This window comes from Maniola hyperantus, chromosome 4, assembly GCF_902806685.2.
Source record: "Maniola hyperantus chromosome 4, iAphHyp1.2, whole genome shotgun sequence".
Taxonomy (NCBI): Eukaryota; Metazoa; Arthropoda; class Insecta; order Lepidoptera; family Nymphalidae; genus Maniola; species Maniola hyperantus.
In genome coordinates, this window is record NC_048539.1 from 2,929,910 (window position 1) to 2,954,935 (window position 25,026).

The 25,026-nt window shown below is 37.8% G+C and overlaps 2 protein-coding genes across 8 annotated transcripts in view; both read left to right on the forward strand.

Moving 5' to 3' along the window:
* LOC117981810 (anoctamin-1-like) overlaps nt 1-24,317 on the forward strand; it is a 47,925-nt gene extending 23,608 nt beyond the window's left edge. For 4 of the 7 annotated variants that reach the window (XM_034968008.2, XM_034968009.2, XM_034968010.2 and 1 more), the window contains 15 exons: nt 57-217; nt 1,009-1,177; nt 1,682-1,802; nt 2,426-2,537; nt 3,070-3,230; nt 3,369-3,505; nt 4,316-4,582; nt 5,387-5,590; nt 6,385-6,533; nt 6,997-7,082; nt 7,327-7,532; nt 8,374-8,534; nt 9,232-9,334; nt 9,862-10,036; nt 14,728-24,317. In XM_034968008.2, the coding sequence (XP_034823899.1) occupies nt 57-217; nt 1,009-1,177; nt 1,682-1,802; nt 2,426-2,537; nt 3,070-3,230; nt 3,369-3,505; nt 4,316-4,582; nt 5,387-5,590; nt 6,385-6,533; nt 6,997-7,082; nt 7,327-7,532; nt 8,374-8,534; nt 9,232-9,334; nt 9,862-10,036; nt 14,728-14,897 (2,382 nt within the window). In that variant the 3' untranslated portion in view covers nt 14,898-24,317. Of the gene's footprint in view, nt 1-56; nt 218-1,008; nt 1,178-1,681; nt 1,803-2,425; nt 2,538-3,069; nt 3,231-3,368; nt 3,506-4,315; nt 4,583-5,386; nt 5,591-6,384; nt 6,534-6,996; nt 7,083-7,326; nt 7,533-8,373; nt 8,535-9,231; nt 9,335-9,861; nt 10,077-14,727 lie in introns of all 7 variants that reach the window. The other 3 variants (XR_011238574.1, XM_069509768.1, XM_034968011.2) reach the window with 3 other exon arrangements.
* The window catches only part of LOC117996991 (MICOS complex subunit MIC27-like), a 103,785-nt gene that overhangs the window by 66,516 nt on the left and 12,243 nt on the right, over nt 1-25,026 (forward strand). The gene's annotated exons all lie outside the window — the stretch shown is intronic.

Genomic DNA, 25,026 nt, shown 5'->3' on the forward strand with positions numbered 1-25,026 from the left:
TAAACCGATTAAACAAAAATGAACTTTACGCACTTGTTTTAAAACATCATTTCCAGTTTTCAGCTCTCAAGGATGTTCACGAGAAGACGAACAGTCTCATAGACAAGATAGACGATTGTTGGGACAACTTAATGTCGAAAATTAGAGTCGATCCAAACATGTTCCCTGAGAGAAAACATCGACTCACCGCTATCTATTCTAAGGATAAGGAATATTTGTAAGTTCTTTATTTGTATTTCGAATATTTTCGAACTCAGTATGTCACTGTAAATGTATATATACCTATAGACCGCGACAGTCTGAGATGGCCATTGGGCTATGAGGTGGGAGGGCGCCCCGCACACCCGCACATCACCCACGCTCACCGCACCGGGTTAGCGCGGGGGCTGTGCGGGTGTGCGGGGCGTACGCACCCCGATTGCCATCTCGATCTGCCGCGTACTATAAGATACAGTAGCCGGCAGAAAATATTGTACATCGACCTTTAGAAAGGGATTTTGGCTTCGTAGAGCGTTGTCTCTGTCACTCATACCTATGTGACGTTTTGCCGGTCTCAATGACAGAGACTACGCTCTACGAAACCGTCATCTCTTTCCAGGTCGATGTACAATATTTCCTGCCGGGTAATCATAAATCAGCTGAAATTGTGTGAAATAATTAATATGATACACATTTCCTATTAATTCTATACATTTCCTAAACAGATATGTATTAAATTCGGGGTGAAAAATATCTCCAGGGCTTCTGGAAATGTGTAATTAAAAACCTATTCAATGTACAGGCGTACCAAGACTATACCATACTGGTATGGTACGCTGCCGTTTACGAAACTAATTGAGATAAGCATATTTAACAATTAAATGAACTTACCTGTAAGTGAAGTTACTTATACGAAGGCTTTTTCCGAAGAAATTAGCTCTAAACTATTCCTGTTTATTTGTGCGTTTCCATCTTACACCGCATCGCCAATTACCAAAGATAAAAAGATAGACGCTCTATGCTTCCCAGGTTCGACACAGGATCGGAATGTTTCTGGACGCCGTCAATTCGTTCTCGCATAGTCCAGTTCATATTGGACCGCAAGAAGTTTTCCGACGCGCCGGGCGACGACTTTGCGTTTGGAGTCGCTCGCCTCATTGCCGATAACGCGTACAGCGCTGCCTACCCGCTGCACGATGTGAGTTAAATGAACCTTAATTGCCTTGTCTTAAAGCTCAAGTTTGTCCATATATCTACAGCCAGCGCTTTTAGCGGAAATCTTGCGACGTAAAAGTGGTATTGTATCGGAGTCGTCATTAAACTATAGACGTCCTCCGATACATCATCAGAATATTTCTGGACGCCGTTGATTCGTTCTTGGATAGTCCAGTTCATATTGGACCGCAAGAAGTTTTCTGACGCGCCGGACGACGACTTTGTGTTTGTCGTCACTCGCCTCATGGCCGATAACGCGTACAACGCTTCCAACCCGCTGCACGATGTAAGTAAAATGAACCTTAATGCCTGGTTTTAACGCTCAAGTTTGTTCATACATTTACAACCAACGCTCCTAGCGGAAATCTTGCGCGATAAAAGAAACTGGTATTAAAATGATAGGTGTTCTTTGACACAGCATCAGAAGTTTCTGGACGTTGTTGATTCGATCACGAAATGTTTGATAAATCATTATAATTTGTTACAGGGTGATCTCAAAACTCCCGGCTCAATGCGGTATCTTTTATACACTGAATGGGCGAGCGTTTCCAAATGCTTAAAATATCAACCCTTGGACTATGTGAAGGATTATTTTGGTGTTAAAATAGGTAATGTCTGTGATTTAATATAAGTGAATTTCGTATGTAAATCTGGTGTACTTAGGTACAGTACGATTCAAACGTAAATGCGCCCCTGAAGTTTGGGCACGACGTTGCGCAGAACACACATTTTGGGTGTCCGAGGTCGCCCGAGGTAGCGGGGAGGGTAACAGCGCTCGTCTCGCTCTTACATTCCCGCCAGTTCCTTGATGCGTCTCTCTCTCTCGCTATACGTATCTTGTTTGTTTGTACAGTCGAGTTGAGAAGTTACTTTGTTTAAGCTTGCTTAAGCTGAGGTGGAACCTACCGCCGCCCGTTAAGTGATTCAGTTCTCGAGTGTACCATGCGCAAGATCGCAAAGCTAACTTCACACAGACGCATTTAAGTTTGAATCATACTATTCTTGCATTTTTTTCCCCGATAATTCGTGACAAAACTTAAGAGGCGACGATGACAGATGACCACGAGAAACGGCATAAATAGGACAAACATGTGACGTTTGACAGCAATGATCGAGAGATTTACGCCTGCCGCAAGTCTGTCGCGAGATACGTAATCACCCCGCGGTGGTCTGCAGTGAGCGCGCGATGGGTTGATCGTGATGATAATGATGATGTATGAATTGTTGTCAGGTTTATACTTCGCCTGGCTCGGCTTCTACACACACATGCTCATTCCCGCGTCACTGGTCGGTCTCATTTGCGTTATATACTCTGCCGCAACTGTCTTCAGTAACAAACCCAGGTAACAATCACTATTTTATTCATCATATTAGTGTAGCGACACACTTGCCGAAAGTTCGGTTCAATACGCTCGCATTGTTTTTTATAAATAAATAAATAAACAAGCCTTTATTATTCTGAGGGTTCACAATTTACAATTTGTTAATTTAAACCATTACATATTATTAAACTAGTAAGTATATATAGCAAGTTGCGTCTTCGGTAGCCGTTTTAGCGCCTCAGTGTCTTCCGACATAGGCCTCCTCCATTCCCTTCCAAATTGTTCTATCTCTGGCTTTTCTCTGCCATGTAGCCCCTGCTACAGACTTAATGTCATCTGCCGATCTGAGATGTTGCCGTCCCCTTTTACGTTTACCATCCCTTGGGTACCAGTCGCAAACGCATTGTTTTTTAAGTTACTACAAATCTACTGAATTTCTGATGCGTTCGGCGTAGCGCCGTACCTTGGGCGATTACTTCGGCTAGAACGCATTCAATATATTTTGCATAGCAAGCGACACTGTGAGTGTGTGATAGTCTGTGCTCTTTCCCAGTGAAGACGTGTGCAACTACAACTCGTCGATAAGGATGTGTCCCCAATGCGACTACTTCTGCGAGTTCTGGGACCTGCGCGCCACGTGTCTGCAGTCGCGGATAACTTACTTGTTTGATAACCCTACCACGGTGTTCTTCGCTATATTCATGAGCTTTTGGGGTGAGTAGTACCCCCCGTCCTCTATCCCCTACCCTCCCGCTCCCCTCCTCCTCCCCCGTCCGCCCTTAGATAGATTTATTCATTCTTTGTAACATAAATAAAGAAAAACATATTTAGAAAATTCCATTTCTCTCATAGCTGCCTGTTTCCTGGAGCTATGGAAAAGATACTCCGCCGAGATGACGCACAGGTGGGACTTGACGGGATTTGATGTGTACGAGGAACATCCCAGACCGCAGTACTTAGCGCGTTTGGCACACGTCAAACGTACTCAGGTAAGAAAATATGAAGCTTGTTGAATTTATCAAAAACTTAGTAATGCTCTAGTCATAATAATAATTTATTTCTACTCAATTCCCCTTGTTTGAGACATGTGGTCTACTGGTATCCTGGCAATCATGTCCTCATACCTACTTTTTGTTTTCATATACTTAGCAACAGTATACTGCTTCTGATCGCAAATTTTTAGTATATTCACAACTTTTTTATACCTATGTAATAAAAAAAGGACAGACAAACTTAATTTAATTTAGAACTGTCAAACCTCGGTGACTTTAGGTGCTAGTCATGGGCCTATTGTTTGAATTTGTAAAATAGCACTAAAATTTAGTCTTAAATTTAAAATTCATTTTTTGTTCTTTTTTAGCAATATTAAAAAGAGAAAGATGCAGTTAATCTAAATTTAGTTCAGAGAAATACATCAGAATCGACGCCTATGTACGCTATGGAGACTTTTTATTTTTATTTTTATTTTTATTTGTATTTGACTAACCAACAACATTTACACATACACAAGTATTTACATACAAAAGGATTTATAACTAAAGGACACAGCATAAACGTTAACAACTGGCTAGTACAAAAGATTTAGGTACAATGATGTTATGACTTTAAAGGGCAGTAAAGTAAAGCAAAATATAATAAGGAATTAGCACGTTAAATCTATTAAGTCTCATTACAAACTGATTAATTAGCTCCCTTTCGTATGGAGATAATGACGTTACGACGAAAGCAGGTTGTCGTAGAATTAAAAATAGAATTAGACTTCTGTTTGTTGGTCGGTTGATGGTGGTTTTTCGTTTCAGCTAAACGTCGTAACGGGTGAGCGTGAGCCCATGGTGCCGTTCTGGCGGATGCGTCTACCCGCCGCGTTGATGTCGTTCAGCGTAGTGTCACTGTTGGTTCTACTGGCGCTAGCCACAGTGCTGGGAGTGGTGCTGTACCGCATGTCGCTGCTCGGCGCCAGCATCCTGCGGCAGAAGGACAACAGGCTGCTGACGTACAGCCCCATCATGTTCACGACCGCCACTGCCGCGTGCATCAACTTGGTCTTCATATGCATATTCAACTACGTGAGTAACGTTATTGAACTTATTTAGGTGTGACAAGTAACTTTTTCGGGCACTAGTAACGTTCGGGTAACTTCCGTCCATATTGAAAATAGTCGCCAAACAGAACAGCTGTTTTGAGGCCGCCATCTTATAATGCTTATCCTACAATCCAGCTGAGTTGCACGCGTTGCATTTGACTACTGAAAGGAGGTTGGCGAATTTAGACCCAGCTATTTTAAAAACCATACTGCTACCATTCAGATTCAGAAATCATTTAATTTTTACTAATAATTTTCAAAGTATTTTTCTGTGTCAGAGGTTGTGTCAGAGGCTGTTATTAGAGGTTTTTCTAATGATTTGGCGTGATTTTGGACTTAGGATTTCTTTTTCTAAATGATAGCACAGCCTAATGGTATCCTAATGGTTATTTGGTTTACAAACAATAATTAAATGGTACGTAGCCTCACTTGTAACAATTGCTAAAAATATTTTTTCCTCGCATCTTTATTTGATTGACTTTGATTAACTTTTTTGTTAGTCTGGTTTAGTACAACAAGTATCAAAAGTTTGGTTCGCGAAGGTTAGCCTAAAGTCTGGGTCTGAAACTATATGGGAGCTCGCCATCCTCCTTTCGAATTTGAAACACATCTGAGTTAAAAAATTTACCGCATGCGGCTTGTTTCTGCCATAATCATCATCATCATCATCAACCAATAGACGTCCACTGCTGGACATAGGTCTCTTGTAGGGACTTCCACACGCCACGGTCTTGTGCCGTAATGGAAACATGAAAATAAGATGTTTAAGTGCAATTATACATTTTAGATCTACCAATTCTTAGCTGAATGGCTCACGGAGAAGGAATTGCTGCGAACGCAGACGGAGTTCGACGATTCCCTCACTCTCAAGATCTACCTGCTGCAGTTCGTCAACTACTACGCGTCGATATTCTACATCGCTTTCTTTAAGGGCAAGTTTGTTGGTCGCCCCGGGAACTATGTTCGGCTGTTCAGTCACAGACAAGAAGAGGTACGTGTGACCATGACAGAAATGATTTTTTTTTAACTGGGACAGTATTGGGAAATCCAAAACCATAGGCATAGGGAAACTGTCTTAGGAACCGTTAGCTCATTTTTTGTGAAAACAATTTTGGCATAGTCAATGTTTTGGTCAAGCGTGAGTTGTCCATAAAAATGAATGAAATTGACTAATTTTTTTTAAATGCCGATCGACTCAATTTCATGTAAGGATCATTTCATTGTAACGAAAGAAAAAATCGGGATAGCAGAAGTTGGTCAAATTTAAGCAAATGTTTTTTCATACAATAAGCATGTGTATACTAAAATATCATAGTCGAACTACTATCTTCTTTCTGATAGATATGAAATTCAATTATGAAACACTTTTTGAATGATTTTTGCACGAGTAATGATCCTTACATGAAACCGAGTCGATCGGCATTAATTTTTTTAAAGTTAATTTCATCGATTTTTATGGACAACTCACGCTTGACCGACAAATTGACTATGCCAAAATTGTTTTCACAAAAAAAGACCTAAAGGTTCCTAAGACAGTTTCCCTGTATCTCCTATGGTTTTGGATTTCCCCATACTGGGGCCGATTCTTTTGTACACAATCTCTAAACTAAACTAGATTAACAGGTCTAAATCTAGTGTTATCTTTTTTCGCAAGCAACATTATGAAAGGGATAGCAATAGATTTAGACGTGCTATTTAAGTTTAGAGACTGTGTACAGCGGAATTAGCCACAATGTCCCAGTTAAAAAACACTGTATACTGATGCAAAGTAATTTCCTTATTCAGTGTGCGCCGGGTGGATGCCTCCTGGAGCTGTCCATACAACTGGCCATCATCATGATAGGCAAGCAGTTCATCAACACCATCGTCGAGATGATGATGCCGTATCTACTCAAATGGTGGAACATCATACGAACTATTGGCAGAAAAAGGCGGTAACTATCATCTATACGCTGTTATAAATCTTTGTTTATATTCATCATGATCAACCCATTGCCGCCCACTACTGAGTAATGATCTCTCAGAATGAGAAGGGCTTATGCCTTAATCTGCCACGTTGGCCCAGTGCGGAATGGCAGACTTTACACGTCTTTGAGAACATTATGGAGAACTCTCAAGCTTGCAGATTTCCTGTCATGTTTCTGGTATTGATTCTTGTCATGTTCGACGACCCAGTTAGTCCGACTGTTGTTGATGTTGGAGCTTGTATGTCCAGCGTAGTGAAAATTTCGCTAGCGTGATTCAGGCTCTATGGTGAGTGATTGAAGATATCTGTGGCGCCATCTAGTTTGTTCGTTTAAGTTACTGTGTCGTAGGCTTGCAGCGCGTGATAGCTGAATGATATTTCGTGTGTTACTTTATAGTTTGTAATTTGTATATAAAATAAATTTATTACAGGATAAAAAGTCCAATGCAATGGGTGAAAGATTTCAAGCTAGTCGACTTTGGAAACATGGGTCTTTTCCCCGAATATTTGGAAATGGGTAAGTCATCACTTACAACATATTTCAATACAAGTCCCGCAAATTGCTATTCCGCTGGAACCATGTCTCATTAACATCGAAATGACGTCATTTTGACATCGAAATAAAAATATACCTACCATCAGGTCGAAACTTCAGTCTAGTGCTGACGTCACTAAAATGGCGGCCACGCGTATTAGCAATTTGTGGGACTTATAACAATATGACATTTTGTATCAATAAATCTATATCTTTTTGTTTTCAGTGTTACAGTACGGTTTTGTAACGATATTCGTGGCGGCGTTTCCTCTCGCGCCTTTATTCGCCCTTATCAATAACGTGCTGGAGATGCGATTGGACGCTAAAAAGTTCCTGACGTGCTACCGCCGGCCTGTGCCGCAGCGGGTCAACGACATCGGAGTCTGGTACCGCATCCTTGACTCTATTGGCAAGCTCAGCATTATCACCAACGTGAGTATAGTAATCGGACAGTCACACGGACATCTAGAAACGTGAGCGGTATTACTATTCGTGGAGATACTTGCCCACGCGTACGCTCGTCCATCCTTAGTAAAATGTAGTGATGTGTGTGCGTTAGATTGTATGAAGACGTGCGGGAGCCAATGCTGGAGACCAAGTACTACGTGATATGACAGCCAACCAATCATAGACACCGTACCTGTCGAGCCCCGCCTTTGGTACAAAATATGAATTCATCGTATTCAGACCATGCCCTAAGATCCGTGCCGAAAGTAATATTATCATTATTAGTGTTATTACACTCAACTCAATGTAAAATGCATTGAGTTAAGAGCGTTAAGAGCGGCTAAATATCAGTTGAATTGATCTGCCCCCCAATTGTGTAAGAATAACCATTTCATGGCTATCGCAATCGTCAAGAAATTCTGCCCTTTGATTGGTTGATTCGCTGTTTACATTTTTTCACAGCCAATCAAAGGGCAGAATTCTTGACGATTGCGATAGCCATGAAATGGTTATTCTTACACAATTGGGGGGCTGATCTTAATTTGCACACGGTATTATAGATAGTTCAATCCACGAAGACGCGCCCCACTATTTTTCGTGCGGGGAAACCACGGGTGCGTGGAGTGATCTCTGCCAAATTTATCTCCTTGGACGTGGGCTCACATTGCTGATCGGTGCGTTACGACTTACGATAGAACTCACAGTCTCAGCACATAGCATATTGTGCATTGTAACCGATTGGGACAAAGAGTGGGGCGCGTCGTCGTGGATTGAACTGTCTATACCTGGGAGGTCGTCAAGCCTACAATCTGGATGTTGTTTCCAGGGGTTCATCATTGCTTTCACGTCGGAGTTCATCCCGCGGCTGGTATACCTGGCGGTGCGCGGCGACCTCGACGAGTACGTGAACCACACGCTCACAGACTTCAACATCACCGTGCTCGAGCACCCGCCCATCGGCACCAAGTACAACGGCACTATGTGCAGGTATTTACAGAATATATTCACACTTATCATTACTATCAAATCGTGTAAACAGCAAACAAGAAGAACAGAAGTTCGCTTACTTCTTCGTTGTAACACTTGACAGAGCGGTCGTGGTCATCACAAAGCAACGTCTTTGAGGGCAGATGGTATTCTCCTCACGAGCATTCGTCCTTCTCCCTGTTGGCCCACAGCCTGGTACACTCGTGCAAGGGAAGAAAGGGTCACAGCAGACTTAATTTGGTCGGTCCATCGCCTGGGCGACTTTCCTCGCCCTCTGGTGTCCTCTCCCTTGCCCTGCACGACAAGACGCTCAATTTAGTCACACTCACGCCGGGAGACGTGTACAAAGAATTTTAATATGCGACTCTGTACTAGGCAACGCCGAAAGTCGTAGTTTAATGCCGATTTCTTGGACGTTGCTACGAAATTCAATCCATGAGACTCCTAGTATTCGCCTCTCCAGAGCATCAATCCTCTTCTCGACTAGTCGCAAAGTCCACGTTTCCGCATCGTAAAAAAAATTTCAAAACGTTCGCTTACATAAAAAACTTGCGTTGTTGCTCACAGCAATTACCCTGTAGTTTACGGTGACCTAAGAATAAAAATCACAAACAAAAAAGTTACACATGTCAGAAAAGCACTATCAAACTTTATGTTTGACAATGCTTTTAATATTGTTATGATATTTTGTTTTCAGTTACCCGGGCTACTGGAACTACAAGGTCGGCGACGACTATGAACATACCAACTGGTACTGGCACGTGATGGGCGCTCGATTGGCTTTCGTCGTCGTCTTTGAGGTGAGATTACGATCACTTTTGGTACAGAAATTTGCGAGTGCAAGTATATACCACATGCATTGTACCAGGTACCTTGTCTAAACTCACTTTCACTCTATACGTACACGTCACCAACAGATCCATAACCAGGCGATGCTAACCTAAAACACCACTAGTCGCTCGTCACTGCATCGAATTTTTGTACTTTCCAAACTAATCTATTTTTTAGCGGCAAAAAGCCTGTGTCTTCATAATGTAAGGGGTTTGTCTGGTACAGAAAATCTTTTCTAGTATGTGGTGGCTCTAGTCATAATCATCATCCGCTGGGCGATCCCGGACATGTCCGCCGAGCTGCGGGACCGGATTCGGCTCGAGGCCTACGTCATCAACAGCTTCATAATGTGATTTTAGTGCTTTCGAAATCTGTCTGTTTTCCTGTGGGATTAAAATATATTGTCTGTTTGCACTATGCAAACTTTTTCTGCGCGGAATTCCACGAAAGTTGATTAAGGGGTTCGCACGTCATAAAGCAGAATTTTTTTTTCTAGAATGTTGTGGCTCTAGTCATGATCATCGTCCGCTGGGCGATCCCGGACATGTCCGCCGAGCTGCGGGACCGGATCCGGCGCGAGGCCTACGTCATCAACAGCTTTATAATGGAGGAGACGCGCACGCGCTCGGCGGTGGAGCGCTCGCCCGTGCCGGCGCGCTTGGCGCACGAAGGTGGATGCGGGGCGACTTCCACGCCCATCTAATGGTTACGGTAGGCACCGCTGGGCTTTCTGTGTGAGTACTAACCACGGGTCTTGTTTACTGGTTTCTATTCAATTGGGAATTTGACTCCAATTTTTTTATAACTTTTTTTAAGAGATTAAAGATCTGCAGAAAAAGGTTTTAATTTTTTTATGAAATACTAGCTGATGCCCGCGACTTCGTCCGCGTGGATTTACATTTTCCAAAATCCCGCGGGAACTCTTTGATTTTCCGGGATGTCTTAATCCAGGGTATAATCTATGTCCATTCCAAATTTCATCCAAATCCGTGCAGCCGTTTTTGCGTGATTGAGTAACAAACATCCAAACATCCACACTTTCACATTTATAATATTATTAGGATTAGGATTATTTTGAGGATTGTAAGTGTTTATTACTAATAGTAATGTGAGTAATTTCGAATACCAAGAACAGAAGTTCGTTTCAAGAGGATCTTGAAAAGTTTAGGTAATCTCTAGTTTATTTACTCGAACCAGTAAACAAAACCCGTAAACAAAACTGTTTTGTGTGTTGTGTGGATACACTGACAGGAATGAGGATACTAATTAACATTAGTGGCGATTTTTAGAGTTCCTAAATCTAGACACAAAAGTAAAAAAAATACTGATCTTTATTTTTAGTGAGTATTATAAAAATATTGTATTAAATGCTTTATAACAAGTATTTAGAACTGAGACCTGTAGAGAGCGTACTTTGACTTTGTTCAGACTTAAGACAGTTAAAATGAGACAGACTTATGTAGCGACATAAGTATGTCTGGTCAGATTCATGTAGCGACATAAGTCCGTCTCGACAGATTTATGTAGCGACATAGTCCGTCGCGTCAGATTTTTGTAGCGACATAAGTCCGTCTCGTCAGATTTATGTAGCGACATAGTCCGTCGCGTCAGATTTTTGTAGCGACATAAGTCTGTCTCGTTTTACCAATGTCTTAAGTTTTAGCAAAGTTAAAGTACGCTCTATAGATCTCAGCTTTAAGCTCTTTATGCACTGTATCCTATCCGAATCCGAGATAATTCAGATCGACATCCGGATTCGATCTGAGTTTTTTAGACCGGAATATTTTCGCGGATTCGAATAGAATGCAGTGCGAAAAGAGCCTTAGCCTGAGATCTATAGAGAGCGTATTTGACTTTGTTTAGACTTGAGGCATTAGAAAAATGAGACAGCGTCATATCGCTGACATAAATCTGTCTCGTTTTAACTCAAGTCTGAGCAAAGTCTAAGTATGCTCTTTAGTTCTCAGCCCTAAAGCATAGAGACCCGTTCATAATTTTTCTTCCAGAGAATTCGTTTGTAAAGTTGATTGCTATTATGCTTGCCAGTACCTTCAGTGTATTTATACATCGACAATACAGTATTTTGAATTTACAAGAACCTCAACATACCGTTTTAAAAGCATTCGATCTGATAGAGATTTTTTAGTTTAAAATTGCGCGTCTTCTTAAATTAAAGGAGTATGGGATAGATATAAATTTGGCATAACATTGCTGTACATATACTTCTAACTGCGAGTTTCTTGCTGGTTCTTCTCGGTGGGAACGGCGTTCCGAACCAGTGGTAAATTAAAACTACCTGACTATTCATAAACACTTGTAAAAAGTTTACATGAATAAAAAACATTCTTCTTCTATTCTGCGGTGGACAGATCCACTGTGTCAATATGTTATGTTCAGTAGACTAATCAAATTACCTATTGATTGATATTGATTGAAAAATTGACGCTTTACATATAATACTGTTCTCCACAAGTTTTAACCTGTATTCCGCGTGTGTTATAAAAATATTGTATAAAATGCCTTATAACAAGTATTTAGAACTGAGACCTGTAGAGAGCGTACTTTGACTTTGTTCAGACTTAAGACAGAGTTAAAACGAGACAGATTTATGTAGCGACATAAGTCTGTCTCGTCAGATTTATGTAGTGACATAAGTGTGTCTCGTCAGATTTATGTAACGACATAAAATAAAATTACTGGAAAAATGCAATTTTTTCCTCAGTGAAAATGAAGCACTACAAGATCTAATCTTGTCTAACCGAAATAGCTCAATTATTGTTTTCATTCGAAAGGCATATTATTTTCATACATTCTAAGCTCTTTTTTATTGAGTTTTAGACAATACTATGGAAAAAAATGTTGAGGTTCTTGTAGTTTTTGACTAAGGCGAGCTTTTAACCCTAATACTAGTGTGTTATAAAAGAGTAGTAATCTCCGAGATCTACGCTCGACCGACGTTTGCGCGGAACTTTGTGAGTGAGTTTGATGATATTATCAAGTAACAGCCACAGACTAAAGGGAAAAGATAGACGGAGCGAACCACGTTGCCGACCACAACAACATAGTGTTTAATACATTTCTTTTGTCCTGTGAGAAAGAACTGTGACTAGTGTTACTAGGGCTCCTTTTCGCTTTTATTAACGACTAGCTGATGCTCGCGACTTCGTTTTGTATGTAAGTATGAAAATCAAATAATAGAGTCAAAATATGCATTTCGTTTCTGTTTACAATTTCAATGACGTAAAACTTGAGAATTTTATGGAAATATCTGACTAGTTCGACGTAAAATATGAATTTTGTGCGTGTTCACGAACTAACGTATAACAAATCAAGGTTCAGATATGACCGCGCGACGTATGAAGTAGAAATGACACGTGATCGGATTCTTAAAAGTAAGTACAAAATTGTCATCTCAAATTCGGCATCATATTGTGACCGCGTTCACCGTCTATCGTCGTCCTTTAGTTTGTGATAACAGCATGTCTGGATTGCGAAGATCATCATTTACAAAAACACTTCATGAAACTACACTGATACTAATTGAAAATATAAAAGTGAATTAAAATGCATGTTTCCTTTTATAAGAAAGGAAATAAAATGGTTGCGGTGTTTTTAGCTCATGCTCTTCTAAATTTCTCTCTCTTCCATATTCTTGATTCTCGAAATAATCTTTTTCTGTATTAATTTGATGCTACGATAATAGCCTTATAATTTTATGTTATTATTCTTATGTTGATTGACGTGTCTCTCTGAATCACTCTGCATTCATAAGATCACTGGTGCACGTCTAATCCCGTCCACGATCTGTCTACGACTGATTTTTTCTGTTCTTCCCCCACAAGGACATGTGATACAGACTATACAGTGTATTAAAAAAACAAACACTACCGCCATTATATCACAGTTACAAGTAAAAGCACAAAATAGTTCATAGTACTCTCCAGGTTTAGAGTACAAGTCAGACGTATCACAGCACATAAGATTATGGTTAAGTCAATACTCGCACTAGATAGTAGGAGGTGCTTTGATGGCCTATCAAAAAAAGGAGATTGGGCAGACACAGGCCAGGGTTGTCCCCAGTCCCCACTAAAGTATGTTTCATAATATTTAAGACAGCTTTTATAATTATGTTTAGAATAAAAAAACAGAGGGCTGCCTATTCTGGGGGTTTTTTATGTTATCTTAAAAAATATTTCAACACGGTATTTGACAACTAGTCAAATCAGTGATTTTTTATCAAACGTCAAAACGCGCGCTTAGTATGCGAGATTCTATGAAATGCTGAAAAGTGGCGTCACATCATAATGACGTACTTTTTTAGTTAAATCGATAATTTAAAATGGTTATTACACTTAAAACTAATAAATGACGTAGATTTTTCTTATTTTGGAAGATCCTCTATTTAATAATCACTGAGAAATAATTTATTTTTGATATAGTCAAATACCCAATTGACACGTAGTTATCGTCTTGCCGCATACAATAATCTAGATAGCGCTACTAGCGCAAATACGAAAGAGCGAAACGACACGTATTTAAATAGATTTGGTCAATCACCTTTGATTGTCCAAGAAAAAAGACCTTCAAGTGTGGTTTTTCTACTCTATGGCATGCAATTTAATTTTCTTCAACTGACACTAACTCACTACATTGGACTGCATCACCAAGAAAGCTAAATCAAGAATGATGTAGTTAGGCGATTACACAAGCACGTGCTGTTATGCAGTTTTTGAGCTGTAGGTGGTAGGTTGATTAGTGAAGCGATAAAAGATTTTTGAGCAGTTAGTGGATTTGTATTGATTTTAATTTGCAAAAAGTCTTACGTGTGCGTAATAGCCTTGAGCTTCTACTGAGTAGTTAGGCATACGCTTTGTTTCAAAACGAATATGAAACACTATATCAATTTGGTATATTTTGTGTTGCATAATAAAAAAATATTAAGTCGTTTTCCTGTCCTATGTGAATGCTAAAAATTAACATTATTTTACAAAATGCAGTTGCAGTTGTTAAATTCATTAAATGTTTGCCAGTAACTGGGTGTTCACTCAAATATTTTTTCTATGTGCATTTTTTTGCTTCGTTATTGTGTTATCTATTGGCAAACAAATAAAAAAAAAATATAATATTTCAGCATAGTTTTAATTATTATTTGAGATGTTAGTCTAGTCAAGAAGTAAGTCATCCTTATGCGACTTATATTTGGTGTCATAAATATTTTATTTTTATTTCTTATTAATAGTGAATTCACAGACAGAGTAATTTCATGTTTTGAATATTCACAAAGAACACAGCATAGCAGTCAAATCGCTTTTTGTATTCCAATACAAGTTCATCCACTGACATAATTCTTCGAAACCAACAGATGAACGCGATGCCGCGGAATCAACCTGGAATCATATCGCCTCGCTATCAGGCTCGGACTTCGACCTGGCAGCCCACGGAGACCATCAGGGCATTCGAAGCTTGGCCAAACATGTGGTGACCGACCTTGCCAGTAACGCAAGTAATGCTCCCGACCCTGCTCACGTATGAACGAAAATGCGACGAAAAGAAGGGTAAGGACAGAGTGGAATCTATTCTGTGTGATAAAAAACTCGTGGCGATAAAGATGGTGTTGAAAATGGCGGTATTAATCATTCCTTCTCACTAACACACTAGTTGTGTATAGTGTGTGAGTGAGACAAAATGCGCTGCTTCGTTTCAATTCATTTCGTTATAGGCGCGAGGCTTGGTCAATTTAACCTATGGACTTGTAACGCGCCTAATATTACGAATAAAAATTTCTGACACTTTTGGTGCGGGACGAGGAAACACTACATAGACAACTTGACACACTCACTCAACAAAGTTTTGTGTCATTATTAACACACACATATCTAAATCTTCAACACTACTACATTTTACGCACACTAATAAGTTATATACATCAACATACAAAGACATTACGAGTGTAAGACAGTCAAATTGATTTGCGATGCTACCGTATCGATATTTTAAAATATATCGATAGTTTTTCAGAAAAATTTTCATTTAAAATTTCGATAGTGAAAATGTGCTTATTAATGACTTATATTATTATATAATACAAAATAAACCTGACCGCGCAAAAGCCTACCAAACATAATTAGTAGGTATATCAATCAATAAAATGTTTTTTTCTTTCCAATCAATCATTTATTTATTGCACATTGGGTTTACATGGTAATTCCAATATGGTGTACTCTTTGTCCAAAAAAATTAAATGTAAGTTATTAAATATAACACGTATTGCCCTTACAAATTAGCAATGCAAAATTTTCTCAATACCTGCCGCTTTTACCCCACAGCAAAATTCCATAAGACAGATATGATACTATGAAAATAAATTAGTAAACACACACGGTGGCCTCTTCTATTTTTAACACGTCATTATTTACCATTAGGTTAATGTTATGTACATTCTTGGCGATTTAATACATAAATTTTATACATTTCGCGCCTATCACTAAAATTGCGTTGCTTTAATTTTTTTTTAAATGTATTAAGTACGTGAAATCACAGAAATCGACCAGTTTTATTACAAGTATAGGTAGCGAAAAAATTGTGGTAATTAATAATAACTATTCTTTACTTGACTTGAAGACGGTAATTTAGTCGTTAATAATAAAGAAAAAGTTTTCATCGATATCGATAATCGAACCGCAATCACTATCGTACTACTACGTAATTTCATGCTGTTCACGCGTATTCAAATTTTAACCTAATTTGTATATATCGAGGGTTGCAATTGTTTAGAAAAAACAAAATATAGTCTCGTGAGGAGTGTGACTCGTTTCTACCGAATTATTACGTACTCAATTACTGAATCGGTAAAGTTCTCGATTGTTATTTTATTATAATAATTTATGTAATTTAATTTATAGAAAGCGTTTATTACACCAAAAATACTTACTTATGAAATGAAATTCCATCTTTTTGTAAATTTGATGTGTTTGATTTGTTCTTGCACTCACTAACGGCACAAACAGGCATTTTTCACCCAGCGTGTAAGACGTCGTCACACATCGAAAACGATTCTGACAATGACAAAATCGATTCCGCAAACAGTGTTTATAAACGCAGTGGATTAAAAATCCATTACTATTGACAGAGGGGAATAATCATGCGAGGCGCGTCCTTAGGTTAAATCGTCCAAGGCGCGAGGTATATCAAATAGACTAGACTCAACTAGGCATCGCGTTCGCAATTTGGAATCATATCGCCTCGCTATCAGGCTCGGACTTCGACCTGGCAGCCCACGGAGACCATCAGGGTATTCGAAGCTTGGCCAAACGTGTGGTGACCGACCTTGCCAGTAACGCGAGTAATGCTCCAGACCCTGCTCACTGCCACGAAAAAGATGTACAGAGGACTCTCCGTCACTCACCTTCTTACAAACTACGTTTGTACATAAGAAAATCGTAGTATATATTTTCACTAACATGTGTCGGTACACCCGCAGGCGCTCTTATCATTTTGCTTTTGGTTTATTATTGTTTACGGTGTTTTGACAAAATACGGCACTTGCTAATGTGGCACGACTGGAAGGCGACCGTATCTAAGTGAACAGACTTTACGCAGTGAAGTCCCATCTTGAAGCAGTTAGTCATGAGTTCATGACTGATTTGTGTATGGCCGCTCTTAGACTGCGAATTAGGCTTAAGCTTAAGTTTATTGCCTGCTTTATTTTTTGACTCATCTTTGTGTCGAAATTGAAAATTTGTTTTTAGTTTCGTTTGGCTTGTCCTAAAACATGTAAATACACGTTGTAATGTACGTAATTTTTTTAATGGAAGCTTTTGTAAACTAGATTAACTATGTATACTTTGATGAATGTTTCATCAATCAATAGCTAAACAAAATATTTATATTCGCTCTATACAGTCAAATATTTTAATAAGTATTTAATAGGTCGTGTAAACTGAGTGAAATAATAACAAATTTTCTATTTATATTATACTTGTAGCTTCATTATATGTATCAATAAGCACAACGCACAACAAGTACTGAAAAAAGCCGAAAAAGTTCCTGTATAAATTGATGATCTTCTTTTATTATTATAGCGCGGTTTTACATAAATACTTGCTTTAGTATAGCCCGCGCCAATTAAATAGTCGTTCTTGAAGTTAACCGCAAGACGCGTCGCAATAGAATTTTTTAGGCGTCAGCGGGACGCGCGACGCGAGTGAGCGGAACATACCAGCCCACGCGCCGCTCCGCACCCCATGTTCGCCATCTGCATTAGTGTGAGTGCTACATCCATACACAGCATGTGGAACAACACCTGCGCGAGCTCCCACTCGCATTGTAGGTCAGACGCGACTATTTAACTGCCGGGAACTATATCAAAAGTTGATTTACCATGTGTTTTCCAAATATGTAAATATTTATTACTTTTACTTTAGAAAAGTTATATTGCCTCAAGTCTCGAAAATGTGATCTTTACAAAATACTTACATTATTAAAGTAAATTAAAATAAATTCACACATCTAAAATTTTATTCACTTTTCATGATAATTTTATTTCAATTCACTAAGTAAATATTCATCTCGAAAAGTGATTTTTTTTGTACTTAAATTAGGAATATATCTTAGGAACAAAAATTAAAGTATCGGTATATTGCAATGTTTATTGCACATATAACTTAGGCTCTTTACGCACTACATCCGATCCGAGTCCGAGAAAATTCAGATCTAAAAAACTCGGATCGAATCCGGATGTCTATTAAACTGCGTCCGTTTTGTTGTGTTGTCACTTGCATAATTGTTTCTCACGATTGCTCGGACGAAATACGCAAGTATTGCTACAAGTAATATTGTGATTAGGTAATTCGGTTCGTAAACAATGCTCCGAATTGGAAATAACAGAAAACGAAATTCGGTTAGTGCGCAAACCCTCATACAAATAGCACTGCTTCGGATCGAGAATTCTGCGATTCGAATCGGATGCAGTGCGTAAAGAGCCTCAAACTAAATCGGTAGGACTAAAAAGCCTGCCAACTTTTTCCGTAGGGTACTTTATGAAAAGGCTGGCTTTAATTTTGCCAAATTTAGTTTGTTTTATGTACAACTAGATATGCCCGCGACTTCGTGTGCGTGGATTTAGGTTTTTAAAAATCCCGTGGGAACTCTTTGATTTTCCGGAATAAAAGCCTAATAGCTTCCCCGGTATGTAAGCCACCTCTGTCCCAAATTTCATCAAAATCGGTTCGACTATTGGGCTGTGAAAAGCTAGTAGACAGACAGACAGACACACTTTTACATTTATATTAGTATGGATTAACTGGTATCATGTTAGTATTCGTAAGATAAGTAAGAAGAAAGGGGAGTTGTAAAGAAAAAAGGCATATCAATTGTTGAAAAAGTTTTGTTGCAAAAAAGATTGGTTTGAAGTAAATTTTCACTGGACAAAAGATATGTGCAATAAAGTTTCGTAACATCTTCATTATGTAGGGTTCGATATGTTTTTCGCTTAAAAATTCCATTTAAATTATGTTGACCCTAGAAAAAGTTTTCAATGGAGAAGTTAGTTGAGTAATGTCAGTAAACCTTTTTTAACGTAACTTGTATCTTGGGATTCTAAAATCGTGATTATAGTATGAACAATTATAAATTAAATTATTACGAGGAAAATTTAATTTCTCTATCACTGATAATTGTAAGGCTTTAATATAAATAGAATCTCATATCGTAAAATATTTAATAAGTGAAAGCTTTTTTTATACAGAAGAAAAATAATAGTTATTATTCATTCAATATATTTATTTCCGTTATGCATTGTCATAATATGAAGATGTGCAAACTGTGGAACCAACTCCCATCGGCGGTGTTCCCACTAGATTATAACATGGGGTTATTCAAGGGGTGGACCAACAAATTCCTAAAAGGCCGGCAATGCATCGGCGGTTCCTCTGGTGCTGCAAATGTTCATGGGCGACGGTAATCACTAACCATCAGGTGACCCGCCTGCTCGTTTGCTCGCTATCTCTATTTAAAAAAATATTCTATATGATTATCATAATATTTCTACACTATAATAATTTATATCGACTTTTCAGCAGTAAATATTGTGAAAAACCTGGCAATAGCTTTTGCTTTGTCAATATAGTTCAAGTTTTGTGCGCTGATAAAAGTAAGATATGTATTATAATTAACATAGTGTTCATTAGAAACAATAATAATATATTGGAGAATATATTCGTCCATTTTGTATGCGAAGCGCTGATATTTTATAATAATTGTCTAGGTGTGATTTGTCGACTGATTTTAAGTAATACATTTTATTAGGGCTCAACGAAAGGCATTGAATAGAATATTTTTATTCAAGTAAACGATTACAAGTGCTTTTGAATCGTCAACTAGTTTAATTTACCACTGGTTCAGAATGACGTTCCTACCGAGAAGAACCAGCAAGAAACTCGGCGGTTGCTCTTTTCAAGTGATCAATTTGCAATTTTATTATACCACAATGCAAAAATAGCATTTTAAAAAGAGTGTATTCAGAGCGCGTACCATACAAATAAAGTTTGAGTCTTTTTTTTTTATTGAGATAGATATTTTCACCAATCAAACTCAATAAAATTTTGTAGACACATTCTACAAATTAATATCTGTGTCTGTGGTTTCACAGATTTTCGTAAAAATGTGTAGTTTCAATGAGTGCTTCAAAGATTTATACAAATTTTGTAGCTCGTGTAAGTCAGAAACTATTTAATTCCTTTTAATTTTCACTAGTGGCTTAACATATTGTATGGATGTCGTTGCATTGAAGTCCGATGTAGTGTATTTTAGCTTCTATAGAGCGTATTTTGACTTTGCTCAGACTTAAATTTCAGCTAAAACGAGACAGATTCATGCCAGCCACAGATATTTACCTACAGTTATGGTGGCCCCTTCAGTCCTTCTCGCTCAACTTGTGAAATGTTATTCCTTCTATTTTACGTTCGCTTCGGCTATTGTAGCCTAGTATACAGCAACCCACCATTGCACAATAACTTCAAAAACAACAAAACAACAAAACAAATCAATTATTTCTTTAAAATACTTGAGTCAACATAACCTCACTTCACGTCGTTTGTCAAGATCTCACGTACAAAATACATCTTGACAAACAAAAAAGTGGCCACGGTGATAAGGACAAAAAATAGTCATTTTGTCACATTCTAATAAGAGCTTAAATGCATTTAGCTATCTCGCTCCAACAGTAAGTCACAATAGGGCTACTTTTACAGGTATTTCTTCTCAGATGCCAGCTTTATAACCCTGTCTCGTTTTAACAGTGTCAAGTCTACGCAGAAACAAAATGTGTTCTATAGATCTCAACCTAATAATAGGATGTCGGTGTTGGCTTAAACGAATCATATAGTGATTGCAGCGCCTTACGTGTATTGATTTCCCTATCGTTTGATGAATATTTATCTAGACGTCTAGGTCCGAGCTAACACCTTTTATGTCAGGGCTAGTAGGTACTTTGTATCCCTTGTAACAGTTCGTGACCAGCGTGCAAAAAACTAACTTTTCCTCTATATTTAGTAATAAAACATAATATAGGTAAATCTATCACAGCACCTTCATACATTTGGTGACAAGTACGGCTGTTTGCCTGTATTTAGTAATATTACATGAAAAGGTAAAACTGTAACAGAACGTGATATATTTAATGACAATTACGGTTTTTTCTACGGTTTTCTATTTATTTTATATTAATTATCCAAAGTAGTGGCAAATATTGTTTCACAAGTGTGACATAATTTCCTCCGTGAGCCGTGACCAATGCGGGAACTGATCAGTCGTCCATAATGTTTTCCTCTTTCCTTATACGTGAAATAGGTAAATGTCACGTAATTTGTCCATACTTGACGTCATTATACACAAAGTCCGTACAAAATAATTCTTCACGCGCCATTTAAACTCCATGGGTCGACTGTCATATCAAAAGTACGGTTCACCCAGGTTCACCTTTAAAATAAGGACGAAAATCGTACTTTCGAAATGAAATTTGGCACAAAAAGTTAAAATGGCGCATGAGGAGATAAATTGTATGCGTTATATTATATTTCAACACAAATATTTGTTTTATAAAAATTTAGTTTTTACGTGTTGATGGATATCCAGGTTAAAAATGCATACAAACACGAATCAGAATATTGCACTTGAGAAAAGTGATCTATTTAATTTTATCGCTCCAACATTATATGAAAATTATAAAAAATATAAAAAAAAACTTCAAATTAAGTATATTATTATAATTATTATACAATAATTTATTTTGGAAGCATATTAAATGTATAAAGAATCATACGTAGTTTAAAGTTAATTCTACAAGATGAAATACATAAATGTATAGAGATTCTTCTTTGCGAATAATTAAATTATTAATTATTGAAAGCCGTCGCACAAAGATTATTTATTTTACTAGATAGTTTATTCTAATAAAAAATGGTCTGAGCGATAGAGACAAAAAATTTGTCTCTGTCGCACGTAACGCTTTGCTAAAAGCAATGTGTATTGAGTAAAATCAAATCAAACTTATCGACTGTTAATTTTTATATTTTTGCGCATAGTAATTATATAGTTGTTATGTAAAGGTTTATTATTGAAACTGAAACTAAATCAATTATGTATTTTTTGCTAGTATATAAGTCAATTTCATTTAATATAAGGTCTAAGTTAATTTTTGAGATTTTATGAAATAGTGATGCTTGACAATTTTAGTTACCAAATTTTTTACTAAGAAAAATTATTTACTATTTTGGGCTGTGTATGTGATACCAATTAGAGAAAAGGATTTCGTCAAGCATTATTATAGTAAAATATATTTGTAATTATTTTATATTTCGTCAGTTTAGTTACTGTGGCTACTCCATAGATTTTTGTCCGACTTTAGAATGCATTGGTGCTACTTTAATGCTTTACTGATAACAGAATCTCATTTTAAAGGTTTTTACATTTACTACCAATATTTCATCAATTCAATATTGATGATATACTATAAAATTACAGCTGATGCCCGTGACTTCGTCGACGCGGAATTATGTTATTTAATATGCCGTGGGGACTCATAATTTTCCGGGTTAACGTATATAATATATGTACACATTATATCCGTCCCCAAGATGCAATATTATCTTCTTGCCAAATCTTGGCTTGGCTTCAGGCGTGAAAGGTAACAAACAGACAGACAGAGTTACTTTAGCTCTTACAATGGATTTTGTAGAAAACATTTTTGGAGAAAAATACATGGGGTAGTTATTGTGACTTAAATGTCAGTAAAAGTTGAGGTCATAATAAGGCTTTTGTTGTAAAAATGTCACAAATAAGAACTATTTTGTCATTTAACACTAGTTCCTAATCGGGATAACAGGATTTTTTTTATTATGTGGTTTCTGTATATTTTGTTTAAGATTCTATGACTATCATTAATTTTAACAGGCATTTCTTATTTATTGAAAAAAGTAGTGTCACCAGAAAAAACAGACTGTATCCAAAAAAATTAAATATTGAATGAATTTTATTATATATTAATTATATTATTATATAGAATATTAATTGGATCTAAAATAATAAATAATTTATACATGTTTTGTGCAATTCAGGAAAGAAAGAAATGCGTGTTATATCATAAAGTAACTTTTGACAACTTATCTTGCACAACTAACCAACTGTCTCGCAAATTGCTAATGCGCGTGGTCGAAATTTTAGTGACGTCAGCACTAGACTGAAGTTTCGAGCTGATGTTATATTATTATTTCGGCTGACGTCAAAATGACGCCATTTCGATGTTAATGAGACATGGTTCCAGCGCAATAGCAATTTATAGCTAAATTATTAATCTAATTTCTAACAAAGATTCCTTTAAAATCATGGAAGAGTCGGCCCAAATTACTTAGTAGTTTTAGGTAGGACCGAAATTTCTATTTAAATTAACCTTTTGCACTCTTTCTTACAAATTATTTACGTACTTATCCATTACTGTCATAAGTTGTCAAAAGATGCGAAATTAACCAGTTTTTAATTCAAATAAAAATTATGTGCCCACGCTGAAATTTTTCATACTTTATTCCCATTTAAAGCAAGCCATACAATACGCAAGGGTAGGTTGCTTTCGCAATTAATCGTCTAGCTAGGCAAACGGGCCACCAGTGACTTGCGACCTGCGCGATGATCGCTAACTCAGGGTCTAACACTGAATGATAACCACGGAGCTCATTTGTAAGAGTTATCTCATAGATTAATTATTGGTCTCGCTCTATGAGTTATCTTTAAGTGATATCAACTGTAATAGCGTGTCGCGGCTACTAGATACCTACATTTATTCGGTCATTTCTTACAAGATGTATCATTATCATCATCATCATCATCATCAACCAATAGCCGTCCACTGCTGGACATAGGTCTCTTGTAGGGACTTCCACACGTCACGGTCTTGCGCCGCCTGGATCCAGCGGCTCCCTGCGACTCGTCTGATGTCGTCCGTCCACCTAGTGGGGGGTCTTCCAACGCTGCGTCTTCCGGTGCGAGGTCGCCATTCAAGCACCTTGGGACCCCAACGTCTATCGGTTGTACGAACTATGTGCCCTGTGTGTGTGTACAACATTTTCGTACAAAATGTATAAAATGATAAAATTCGCAGTTAGTCCCTGACCATGAACGGTTGGGGCGAGTTGGCCCTTAAACTTTGGTATAACATATACCCGTAGAAACATTTATTGCTTGCTTAATATGTAAAAGATTTTAGAGTGGGCGCGTAGTTTTAAGTTAGAACATCCGTATCTAACATCGATCGCGAAATTGCTGTAACAAGTAGATGCCAGTTAGATAAAGCTTTGGATGTTTGTTATAAATGTTTACTCACTTGTTATCCATTTTGCCCTTTAATGTGAAACGCTTGTTATTTATAAGATTTATATGATTATATGGAAAGTTTACCGATTCTTTGTGTGGTTTTATTTTAGTACCTACTGATTAAAACACCCTGCGCCATAGGTAAAGCCGGGACTGTACATGAGTATAGATACTAATTACAGGTTACACCATAGGCAGTAGGTATATCAATAGTAGTCTTACTAACTGCAGTGTCAATACAAAGATATGTCACGTTGTTCAGGAGATAGGAGTGTACAAGGTAAACAAACACGTGTTTTCTCAATAACTATCGGTTTTAAACTCTAGGTAAGTCGTTAAACGTATCTATGTGAGTAATTTATGATAGGTAAAAATAATACCTGGGACACAATCCTAGAGAAAAAGCTTATAGTATCCGAATCCGACTCGGATGGGCAGCGTTCGGGAAGCTTAGAAATGTCTTCTCGTCCAAAATTCCTCAGAGTTTGAAAACCAAAATCTTCGAACAATGCGTGTTGTCTTGTCACATGGATTCAAGTTGCTAATTATGGGCCTCTAAGAAAGCTCAGAATCACACGTTACAAGACCGTGGAGTGTGGAAGTCTGTCTCTACTACAAGAGACCTAGGTATTTAGGTCAGCTAAGTATAGGATGATGAAATTAATAAAATATGTTTATAGTTAAAATTAACGAGAAAGTAATATACCTAGATACGTACCTAACTACGGTTATGCCGGTAGGTAGGTAACTAGCCACGACCGAAGTTTCCCACCAGACGAGAACAGACAATCAACCTGTA